This window comes from Seriola aureovittata, chromosome 13 (assembly GCF_021018895.1).
Source record: "Seriola aureovittata isolate HTS-2021-v1 ecotype China chromosome 13, ASM2101889v1, whole genome shotgun sequence".
NCBI lineage: Eukaryota > Metazoa > Chordata > Actinopteri > Carangiformes > Carangidae > Seriola > Seriola aureovittata.
Genome location: NC_079376.1, coordinates 15614881 through 15627671, shown reverse-complemented (window position 1 = coordinate 15627671; position 12791 = coordinate 15614881). Strand labels below are relative to the sequence as shown.

The 12791-nt window shown below is 46.3% G+C and overlaps 1 protein-coding gene across 2 annotated transcripts in view; it reads right to left on the bottom strand.

The window, feature by feature from the left end:
- Positions 1-12791, bottom strand: part of LOC130180194 (latent-transforming growth factor beta-binding protein 2-like) — an 84940-nt gene that overhangs the window by 38137 nt on the left and 34012 nt on the right. For both annotated transcript variants that reach the window (XM_056393611.1, XM_056393612.1), the window contains exons 4-8: positions 12305-12573; positions 10956-11153; positions 7766-7966; positions 6171-6454; positions 4818-4920 (exon numbers count right to left, since the gene is read on the bottom strand). In XM_056393611.1, coding sequence (XP_056249586.1) covers positions 4818-4920; positions 6171-6454; positions 7766-7966; positions 10956-11153; positions 12305-12573 — 1055 coding nt within the window. The remainder of the gene's footprint in view (positions 1-4817; positions 4921-6170; positions 6455-7765; positions 7967-10955; positions 11154-12304; positions 12574-12791) is intronic.

The window sequence follows — 12791 nt, the reverse complement described above, 5'->3', positions numbered from 1 at the left end:
AGACAAAAACTTCCAATTGTTGTCTATCCATTTAGCCCTGTTCCACAAAAGACTTTGTCACCCCTCACTAATTTATTGTCCGTCTCCATTCAATTGTGTTGTGCATTCCAGCGGGACAACTGTTCAGTAATATTTGCTCAAATTCCCTAATTCAAATTCCTTGAAGCTTCTGGATTGGTGGTGTTGTCCTAAACCAAATCTGAATAAATTCCTCAGGTCTCTTTTAAACATGAAAGTAAACCTTGCTCCACTGCGGGCACTGCTGAGGGCATTCAAATGAAAGGACAGATTATGCAAAATGAGAGAGAAAGTAAAGAGAGACGGAGGCAGGAGGCTGAGAACGGAGAGTTTATAGTCAAATGGGTTCCTCAGCTGTACAGAAATCTTTAATTGCTAATTCGGTACAATCACTCGGTGGACCACCCAGCCCTGGGGCTGTACTTCTAAGACGATTGAGAGGTCTGGTCCATCAATCACAGGGCTCAGAGCCCTTCACCAACTTCCCCTGGGACCTGCCTGGGAGGCAACCTCAGTGTTGGGCTTCTCTCCTCTCCTTAACTGGCTGGAAAACCTGAGAACGCGTGGGAGACGGGAGGGAGGAGGGATGGATGCCATCCACAGGACGGGAACAGGAGACAGCCTTCCTTTCCATTTCATTGGGGGCCACTCTATAGGAAAACAACCGACACCATGGCCAAGTCCTCCTCAGGACCCTTTCCAGCAATTTACTTTCTGACATGCCGCCACAGGACAAACTGGTGCCACTGAGGGAAAACCAGGAGCAAACAGAGCTCTTTAATCACCATGGAGGGTTTCAGGTCTTGTGAGTCTCTAAGATGGCAATGCCATCTCTTCTTGGCATTTGAGCCAACGCTTGATTGGAGCAAACAATTTAAAGGGAAGTCATTTGCTTTCAAAACAAAATGTCTCCGTGGCACACGCCACATTTGCCATTCTGGCACGGTCCATATCGCATGCCCTGTACATAATGTGTCCCTGCTCGTGAAGCAAAGGCTAATCAGTGAAGACACATGGGATTAATATCAACATCCTCCTCCTGATACAGACATCAGACACAAAACCAGTCTACAAGCGCTGAGATACTTGCTCAGTCGTTGACAGTCTTAACTGTGTATCTGTATCATATTGCTTCGATGCGACCCTCCCGCAGCACATGTGCATCAACAGCGAAAAGGCTTTGATCAAATGGTTATTTCATTTTTCTGCGACATTAAGTCTTGACTCAAAACATGCTTTTCATTGTTTCAGTTCACGAAAGTATGCATTTTACATCTCTGTTTGTAGTTTGACAATGCTGCCTCACGCCCTTCTCCAAGATGCTAATGGAAAAATAACCCGCATCAAACACACATTCAAAACAGATCCACATTCCTCTATAATCTGCACCTGGGCCGGTTCCAAAAGAAGGCATGCCATGGTACATTCCCAATAAAAATGTGCTTAACTTAGCTTGTATCCAATTAAGAAATGCAACACAAATTTCATATCCATCTGCCTCCAACTGGGATTTATTTCTCGTAGCGGTTAGCTCTGTTCAGTCCTGATTAGCTACACTGCTGCCCAGCAAATAGATTCCATCATTCTAGTTGTGAAGGGATAACTCTAAGTCAACATCAATGAATCAAATGCTGTCAAATGCCTCTCACCATGAGACACTGCTGTGGAGCTGTTCCAGTGCATCTGTTCTTCCGCGGCCTATTTCTAAAGCAAAGTCGCTGCATCTCTGTTTTTTGTTGGTCATTAACAAGTGTTCATGTTTGATCAGTGCTAATAAAAAGCAATAAGCGCAGGCTTTGGCTCCCTCAATGAATGTCAGATTAAACGTTTGGGGAATAGATGGGAGATTTGGGAGGGATGACTTCATGTGGGAAGATCTGGAAGTGGTGGAGCTCTGTGGGCCCCCTCCTGCTTTGCCTCATCTGCCTTTATTGATCTAAACCTCATGAAGAATAGTGTCCTCGTGACAGAGAGACACAGAGAGAGAGAGATTGGGGGTGAGGGGAAAAAGGCAGACAACTCCCACAGATAAAGGTGGAAGAGAGGGCGGGGGTAAGCCAGCACGAGGGCACTGACATCATGATAACCCCGATGACCCAGGGAGGTAGAATTAGAGGAAGCCAAAGCTCCTGTGGGTGTGGCGGTTACTTTAGGGCCTTGGGCTCGATCTGGCTCCCTGGGAAGCCTCCCAGCATCGGGGACTGGGGGAGAGTCACCGAGAACGAAGCTGCCCAGCAATGACAGACGGGGGAGACGAACGGCTTGTGGAATTTAATTAGCTGTGAAATGCACGGCGAGGGAGGTGCTGCCGGCAGAATTACAGAGTCATGCCAACACTACAGCATGGGTCAGAGTCAGGCCACAGCGAAAGGGCCTTCGGTTGTCTTAGAGAACCTCAGATTACTTGACTAATAAAAAGGTATCCTCAAGTCATCCCCACGTTGCACAATCATCTCTATCATGGCTCTTTGGTTTTTAGAGATAAAATTCTTCTCACTGTGCACTGGAGTCAGTTTCTGCCGTGAGCTTCTTACGTGACTTGTGCCCAATCTCCCTTGGCACAGTGGTTAGCCATCATACCTAAGGACAGAAATTATAATCCTACATCAAGCTAATTTGAAATTCAAACAAAGTGCAAGGCAGGTTTTTTTTTTCCACCCCTCCTCATCATAAGAACCAGAAGGATGGAACCTGACTGCAGCCTGTTCTGGTTGATCTGGATCTCATTACGAGCCAGGAATCCTCAGCATGTGACTTTTAAAGGCACTGGCTCCTAAAGGCTTCGGCTCCCACTGAGATGGGACGCACTGGCATTCATGCCCCAACAACGTCAGCCCTCCTTTGCAAACACACATACACACACAATCACCTCCCTTATTTGCCACAGCAGTGACATAACGTCCTCTGTGTACAATAATAAATAATATCCTGCTATATAATGTCGTCACCTGCTCTGAAATGCATAGACAGTCGCAGACTTCGCAGAGACTCCCAGCCAGACTGCAATATATCATGAGTGTATATCACTAAACTGAGCGAGCCTGGAGCAAATGTACTAAATATACAGTAATGTGGAGGCTAAATGGGCCTAGAATGGAATAATAGATGTCAATAGCTGAAGTAAATCCAGGAAGCAGATTTACTTCTGCAAAAGAACCGCAAAGCCATGCTCATATTGGCGTCCTCTGTAAATGCAATAAAAAAAATGTTTGCTCCCAGTCAACAGTGCCTTTTGTACCCAGCTACAAACTGACCAATGGTAGCGTTACACCCTTAAATACAAACTGGGCTTTCATGACATCATTATCACATACTCAACAAGCGACACACTCTTTTAAAGCTATATGACTTTCCTCCACACTGAAAGCCCAACTGACCCATTCACTATGAAATGAAATGCATAATTTTTCAGTGTTGTCTCCAGGTTGCACATCATTCCTGTCAAACACATAAGAAAGCATACGTCTAGGCCAGTGAGTGAGGAATGCAGCTGAGAGATCTGGCCAAGTGTCTAAACTGAGAACAATAACAGTCTGGAGGAATTCAAAGCATTTCTCTTATTAAAGCTCCCTCCAAGACTTCTGGGACATAGTATATGACTTCATTTTGACTTAATTTTTCCTCTCTCTTTCATTCTCTCTCTCTCTCCTCTCCTCCACTGCCTGCGTGTGACCTAGGACCCAGGCCTACAGTACGCTGCCCCCAAAAACAACCATAAAAATGAGTGAACGGGGCATTCACTCCGTGTCTCTTGCAAACTTCAAAGGAGGGAGCAGAGGAAAACATCTGGGAGCCAAAAGAGATCGTGCCGGGGACTTAGGAAGAGCAAGAATCGGGCATGCTGAGGGAGACAGAGAGCGGGAGAGAAAACAATGGATTGGCATCTATGATAGATCAAGGGGACAAAGAGGGATGATGCCTGCTTCTGATTAAAGCCCAGTCAGACATAAAACAAGTTACGTGGACTCTGACAACCAGTTTGACATCTGCGGGCACGGTCGTAATATAATTAAGAGTGCCGGTACAAAAACTGAATGTAAAGTGTCCCCATGTGCCACAGTACTGTAGCTGCTTCCCATGAGGCTTTCATAGCGAGTCGTCCACCAGCACAGGGCCATAGCCATGCCCTCCAATAGCTGTCAGGCTGAGCAAGGACCTCCATCTACAGTGAAGGGTGGTGTCACCACCCACCCTGCCTGCCAGCGTACAACCGCCCCGTTTCTCAAACCTACCGCAGCTCTGGTCGGGCTGTTCATTTCCTCACTCTTTCAAGGCCACGTTGGCTGATTCCGCCTGCAGGGTGGGTGGCACTCCTGCCAGACTCTCATCTTCATGCTAAATGTGTTTTCATTTGCTTTTTGGTTTCAGTTTTTATGGAAGCGCAAACAGCTTCATTTTTATAACTGGGTGCATGGGCGAGTCACGCAGTTTAGGAATCTAATGATGACTGCTATGTGCTAATCATCATCAGTCGTTAGTATTAATTAGGCCTATGATAAATGCTGTAAAAATCCACCAAGCGTAAACATCTGCTGTTCAAGAATATAACAGGCATCACTGACTAAACACCTGAATATAAAGCACTATGAAAGTTGAGCCCAGCTGCGTCTGGCTGTTCTGAACAAATGTGAAAATCAGTACAAGAACACCAAGAGATCAACATACCAACAGTAAAACAGAAAATAATACCAACAGAATTAGACAGGATTAGAAATAGATTAGATTTAAGTATGTAATGGAACAGAGCAGGACAAAAAATGAACTGCTCAGACCTGATGGCTTTGGTCAGTAGGGCTTACCTGGTTTGGTTGGACACTTTTGGCACTTGTTGAGACCCCAGGAGGCGCCCACACTTCCACAGCAATCATCCTGTTTGGTTAGGCCTGGCAGAGGCTTGCCACACTACAACAACACACATCTGTGTTAAATCTAAGAAACGAGTTTTGACAATGAGTGTTACATATTTGTGCTTGTTTGTGTGCAAATGTGTGTGTGCACGGCAAGGGCCATTCGTAAAAGCGTGTTTATATGAGTCTGTGTGTGAGTGTGTGTGTGTGTGTGTGTGTGTGTGTACCTATCTGTAAGGACAGAGTGAACCAGACACATCTGAGACTAGTTACTTGGAGGAGGACATAAACACTGAGCCTCAAGAAATAACTATGATCCTCCTGGCACTCCTCATTAAGGCATTTGGCTAATTGTGAAGAGAGATTCCTATCAGACCTTACTTACTGGCTTTTTGGCCAATAGAAACTTCTGAAACTAAAAGGCAACAGAGAGGACATTCTTCTGCAGAACACCAAACTGGCATACTGGCAGGAAAAGAGGGAAAACTGCAAGCTAAAGCTTTAGTGAACTTCTTTTCTGGGGCAGTTGTGTTGGAGAACTGAAAAATCACTGTGACTGGGAGGTTCCATTTCCAGCTCTCCCCTCTCTCTCTCTCTCTCTCTCTCTCTCTCTTTCTCTCTCTCTCTCTCTCTCTCTCTCTCTGTGAAACCAGAGTAGAGAAAATATGATCTGCAGTTCAGGACAAACAAACTTGTTCAAGGAATAACGCTGGCAAAAACAACTCTACTGCAAATCATTGTGTTGTTGCAACTGCAAACCTAAAGGCCAAGAGTCAAACATAACGCCTTATCACAGCCAAGCAAACAGATGCTGTATTAAGTGTATTAAGCCTTAGATTAGCCAAGCTCACGCACTGCCACATGAGTCCTTCCCATTCCTAACTTCTTTCTCTCTCTGAACAAATGTTTGTTGTGTCATCCATTCATTATCTTGTACAGTAAATCTGTGGTATGTGCAATAAATGGTACCATACAGTCACCACAAAGAGAAGGAGCACATGGGCTCGATTTCAAGCTTAACCTTTGTCCTCTGAATGCATCCTAACTCATAGCATGCCTTTGTTGGGAAACTGGTGGAACATGAGATGACCAGTGTGGTCAGAGCTCATAAATCCTGGACATTACATAAATCATTCCCACAGGCCCACTTCCTGTTTGAGACAGAGAAGGTGAGGGGATGTGAATATAATGACGCCCGTGGTAAAGCAACACTTTCTCCCAACGATAGATCAGGACTCACCAGGTGGCTCGGATCAGGTAGTGATGACAGTGTACATAATGTTGTTTAACGACTTAACACAATACCTGTCCGTCGACTGTTTCCTGAAAGCATCTTCCCACATGTCCATTCTGGCGGTTGTGCGGTCTGGCGTGGCCATTCCAGTTCCCGTTGGTATGTGAATGCCTGCTGCTGTGTTCAATTGTGGGGTCATGTCCATTCCCAGGCTGGGAGCGTTGCTGGACAGAGTGAGCCCCCTCTGTGATGGCAGGTCTCTGCCCAGGCTGGACCCGAGCTACTTGGTGGACCTGGACCTCGGCCTCTGGAGGGTGCTGTATGTGGACGTTCACCAAGGATGGGTGGAGAGACACTGCACAAAAAGACACACAGTTTATACAATATAGCAGATAGTTTATAGTTTCACATTTTGAATAATGTAAGAGGAAGCATCCTCAGCCAAGGGATAAAAACTGTATATACATACTGCAGTTTGTGAGCTATTAGCTAACATGCTGCACAACCTTCTCCAACAGATACTCAGCTTGCTTCATCACCAAGTTATGAGATATACACGGGGAATTCCCAGCAATGAAGACACTATTAAGATACTACAAAACAACAACAACACAATGAGTTTTGGATTCTCTGGTTTAAATCAAGTCATATTTAAGACCAAAAACAGATTTGTGGAGGAGCTGAGAAGATGTTGCAATGAGGAGAATGAGCTCTTTTGTCCTACTGACAGAGGGGAAGCATCTATCTTCAGGGAGTGCCAGGGTTTTTTCCCAGAATCCTGACCCACTCTCATGAATCATAGTCTCACTGACAGACGTCAGGAAGAGTCCAAGGAGAAGAAATAGACCTTATCAAAAGTCCTGGACATGAAACTGCCTCGGTGTATATATAACGCATGCAGGGAGAAAGGCTCATTTTTTTTGTGGTGACATGACAAAGCAGACATTGGACTCGGGTCGTTTAATTATGATTATTCATGTCATTTTACTCAAAATAGTGGTTGGAAGATTTCTCAATGGAATTTAAGTTATCTGAGCTTCTGCTTCTACTTACAGTCAGACAGAGAGCGAGATGCTGAGCGAGACGTAAGGCGGATAGAAAAAAAAAAATACTAGGAGAGATGAAAAATGAGCAAATCTTTCTCTTTTATATTTCTTCTTATAGGTTCATGATGTTGCCTTGCTCTGTTTCTAATATTCACTTCTGTTTGATAAAAGCAGCATTGTGTGAACAATATGAGGACTTCCACTGAGTCATGCATTACTTGTTCTGCTTAAAATAGAGTCTGACCTCCACTGCTGGCCCGCAAAGGCTGAGTGCTGCACCGTAAACAGATTAGTAAATCATAAGTACATGTGTGCCTTTAAAAACTGAGAAAAGCACGAGGAACAGTTTTCAAAAATAATAAAGGCGTTGTCACGCCAACGTTTAAAACTGAAATTTTGTGGCAAAATTGCTGAATAAATCTTTTGCGTTGCATTCGGGTTTCCAATAGCAAGCCGTCTGGACGGCTCTGACAGTGCTGTGCTGCACCATCCACTTGTCAACCTCCTCTGTCAGAGTATAAGCTACTCTACAGAAAGTGTATCGTTGGGAGACGAGTCGAGCAGCTGAAGTCGACATGAGCCGAGCTCACTAACTGTCAGGTGGCAAGCTGAAAGATTACCTTGCTGATTGGACAGTGGCAGCGTGTACATGGAGTGGGAGGGGGATTTTGGTGCCTGGTGGCTGGCATCCTTGTGGCCGTGAGGGCTGGCAGGCAGCAAAACTGGCAGGTGGCAAAACTTCCCCGTTGAGTTTGATGGACACCAGCACACGTCCCTGCCGATGCATCTGCCTCCATTAAGACAGGGGATCTGACAGAAGACTGCACGTTGAAGAAGGGAGAAAAAGAGTTATGGGTGTGACAGAGGTGAAGAGAAAAAGACAAAGATGTTGCTACGGGTGAGAGATCCATTAGAGAACACAACACGTTGCATTTGATTGCACAGCTTTATGCATCCTGATACTGAAGGATCCAGTAATAAGAAACAGAAGGAGTAGTCCTAATAGAAAGGGTATGTGCTGAGGCGACATTTGTTTGCAAACGGTTAGCAATGGTCGTGCTGTTCTCTACTCTGGCACAATCAGACACCTCATTCCACATGATGTTTATAAGGTTTCCACTTTGTCCTGAGGGCAGAGCCATGGCACTGCCCCTCGCGCTGCACCTCCTTCATTGGCATGTTTTGCCTCACATCGCTAATTACATACTCCTGTGCGGAGTGATGAGTGATGATTCATCCTGTAATAATTTCGGAGAAAATAACAAGTGCATGCATATCTGTACGGAACACTTGCTTTGCTGGCAGCAGGAAGAGGAATGAGAAATTACCAAACTATCAAATATAGAAGGAGGGCAACTGTCTCTCAACCATGTAAGTAAATTGAATCCCATAACTGGCTCTGTCTACACTTTGATTTATAGTTTGCAATTTACCACAGAGAGAAAAAGAGGAAAGGTCGGCACTGACCAGATGGTGTTTGACAGTACTGCTTTCACAGCCTTTTCACTGGCCTTATCTTTTGGCATAAGGGGTGGCTGCCAGCTCAGCACCCTACATACCTGGGCCTGCTCCCATGTACAGATTCACTCTGACATGACCTCTCCTAACTCAAAACATCAAAGACTATCAAATGAACAAAATCTATCCAACCATGTCAACTAAAAAAAGAACCACTGTGGGGCACAAAGGACGAAAAAGTGAAGCACCGCACTTTTTTTCTGGCTCAGCAATACCCCACACCACAAATATGAGGACTGTTTAACAAGACAGTTGGAGATACGAACGGCCCATATACCATGAGATGAAAGAAGACGTTAGTGATGGAAACACGCTGTGAGCTGCATCCTCTCTTGTCTCATTGAGACAGACAGTAACACACTAACAGGGTGCAAACGGGGGAGCAGACGGACGCTGGACAGTCTCGATGGCATGTAGGGAATGAGCTCCCTGTCACATAGAATTAACAACAGTGAGACTGGAGAAGGAAGAGAGGGAGGGATGGAATAAGAATAGAAGAGTAGCAGATAGGGAATGAAAAGGTTAAGGAGAGGAGAATGTTAACAGAATAGATTGAAAACAGAAAAGAGACAGGGATCGAGAGAAAGAGTGAATAAAGATGTGGAAAGGCAGACAGAGAGACTTAGAGGGGTCCAGTGTTGGTGTCCAGACACACAGGAAGGCCTCATGTGATTAGACATGCCGGCTAAATTATCAGCTCAAGTAGGCTATTAAATCCTCTCAATGTGGGATGCAGGTCTGCACTGGTGTGTGTTAGACCCCCCCCACCCCCCCACCCCACTCACCCACCCACCCCCCGCCCCCCAGCATGGGGCAGGAACTATTCTTAGACAACAACCTACTGTCGACTCTGCACGCCACGCTCCCTTTCTGTCTATTTAACAACCTTTAACAACCAAATAGACACACACACACACACACACACACACACGCACGCACGCACGCACACTTCTCACTCAATAAACAGACTTCTGCCCAATCTAATATCCGGTTTTGAAGTAAGCGCTGTACACACAGCGCGTATCAAGGGAGCCTGTTATAATTATCCAGCCAGATTTTACTGCACCGTGTAAGGAACATAACAACAGCATGAGATAGCTGTTTGCTGTCCACTTGACATTCCTCGACGAACACGCACACCCAAGCAATAACAGGATGCAAGCCTAAATGGAAAGCAATCTCTTTTTAACGCACTCTTTAACGCATGCCTTTAAATAATGAAGGGAGATTTCTAGGGAATAAAAATGGGGCATAAAAACAAACTGCTGCTCAGGGAAGAAGTGGAGGTGCCAGGAATGTAATCTTGCGGAAGGCCTCTGCCAGGATGCTGAAGTGTTTGGAATATCTACGCCACGTTCCAAAACCCCATTAATGGGCACATAAATCTGCAACATCAACCTGTTTATATATTCATAAGTCAGTTAGGTCCTCCCCATAGAGCCTGGTGCACTTAGGTGAAGGATGGTTGCATGTATGAGTTCGTATTTATGCGAGTTGTGACTGGAGAGGACGTGTATGTGTATGTGTGTGGTATGTGCACCCTTCACCTCTAATCCACCAAGTAGTAATTAGTCTGAGCCTCAGCTGGACCCTTATAACTGATGAGAGAACTAAGAAACATGGAGGGGTACGACCCTCCCCTTGGCATTGACCGCCCCCTCCCTTCCCATGGACACTCCTGTGTGAATTTGGAGCAAAGCCCCCCGGATAAATGGCAGGTTTAATGTAATCCCTATAAAATCCTGTTCATGCTGCTACTCTTTCTCTCTTTCTGCCTTTCCATCTCCTCTTTCATTTGCTCCTTCTCTCCCAGGGAGCACATTAAATGGTTAACGGCGGGGCCAGCCGCGAGGTGTAAACCGCAAAGAGATGGGGCTAAGTGTTGGGAGCGTGGGACCACCACGTGTGTGTGTGCGAGGGGAGATTAGTCCTCTTTTACACAGCCCACTTTTAATCTGCTCTACCCCCGTCTCTCCTGCTTTCCCTGTCTCTATTTCTTTTTGACAGTGAGAGTTTTTAGCGCAGCGCTCAGCTTTAATCTCCACCACTCTGCCTCCTCTCTGAGCTTGGTATTCAGAACAGACGGCATGCCACTGGGAGCCCATTTTGTCAAGCTCACCCCATAAAAAAGAAATGAGAAACTAGGATGGAGACACGGGGAAAGTGTGTGAGAATCAGAAAGTAAGCAAGAGAGACAGCAAGAGGGAGGAAAAGAGAGATGTAGGGACAAGAAGAAGCAGACGAGAAAGATCAGCATTAATGACAATCAGAAGGCCTGGAGTCGACACTCACAGAGTCTGAAGCCCTGGTTCTTTGGCTGCTGCTGCTGCTGCTGCTGCTGCTGCTGCTGCTGCGAGGTCTCACTGTAAACCGTGGTGATGTCTCCCCTCTCACAGCTGTTGTAGCAGCGCCCGCCGCTGCACACCCTGCGGCACAGCATAGGCGTGAAGACGATCTTAATGCGATCCAGGTTGGAGGTGAGGTTGGCCCCTGGAAAACACACGCACACCTGGTTGAGAAGGAGCAGCAGCAGAGACAGGCTGGAAATGAGCTGCATCCTTTCTCCTTCAGCCTCACTGTGACACACTCCCCGTCTGGGCAAAGGGAGGTTTATAAGTGTGTGAGGGTGTGTGCTGACGGTTGGCCAGTGGCACGCTGCAGCTGAACGAGCGATGTGCCACAGGCCAGCGAATAGGGGAGAGGATACTATTAGGTATTGGGCTTGACTCCAAGCCCTTTATCTTTGGGAGAAGGTGTTTTGGATGTGTGTATGTGTGAAGGAGACAAAGAGAGCGTGAGTGCAAGTGAACATTGTGTAATGGTGGGAAGCTGTTCAACAGCCGTTGCCCTGGTACAGTGCTAAAAAACAAGAGAAGCTTGAACAGCAGACAGCTGTGTACGCTGGAGAGTGCATCAGAGGAAGATGAGGTAGTGAAAGGAGAATAAAATTTAGGAAAGGCAAGCTCACATTTCTTTTTGTTGTGGGTAGAGGCGCCAGAGCTCAGTGCCTGTCATGTCAGAGAGGTGACAGTGCAGATTCCCAAAGATATCAAAGCATGTAGCTGTGCAAACACACAAGAACAAACACACTGCTCACAGTCCTCTCCAGCAATTATGTGTTTGTTGACCAGCAGCGCGCGCACACACACACATACACGCACGCACGCACGCGCGCGCGCGCGCGCGCACACACACACACACACACACACACACACACACACACACACACACACACACACACACACACACACACACACACACACACACACACACACACACACACACACACACACACACACACAAACGGTCACACATTGCATGCAGCTTTGATATCAAATGTCGATCTGTTTGGTGTGATGCAGACCACAGAGGGGGTGGGGTGGGTGGACAGTGGGAGATGTGAACTGCAGCCTGGGAAGAAGCCAATTTTTTTTCCTTGTGGCTAATGTTCCATTTAGCGATTACACCACAGGATGTGTATGTATGTATCTTAGCCTCAGTGAATTGAGTGAAAATGGGCTTGTGTTTGTTTTGACGAGGCTAGGAAGGGTGGAGGGCGAAAGTGAGAGCAGATAAAAGTTTTATGACGGTCATTTCAGCGTGTTTGACAGATATGCTCAGTTTTTTTTTTTTGTCCTTACCTGCTGGTGATAGTGCATTGTTGAACTGTCCGTGCAGCTGGCTGTCACTGCTGGTGGGCCTGTGACTGTTAAAGGAGTGCACATTACTCTGACCGTTTCTGTGTCCATGCCGGTTCCTGTGCTCATTGCTGTGGCCGTTAGCATAGCCGTTGCCACCGGGTAGAGCGTTCGAGGTGATAGGCCCAGAGGATGATGGATAACGTTTCACAGTGCGGGAGGTCCCAGTCTGCTGAGGGGAGGAGTCAGGGGGTCCCCGTCTCACTTGGGTCCTGTCAATCACATCATCACAAGACCATAAACATATGACCTCAGTCAAAAGCTAATGTCCCGCACATATATACACTCATAAAGATACTCCCATTAGCAACGTATGTGCATCGCCGTGAAATCCATTTAAGCGTGGTCAGTGTGTGCAACAGAAAATAATATCCCTAAGAGACAAACACGCTGTCTTAGGTCATAGCTTTGCTTTAATTGATTTTATAGA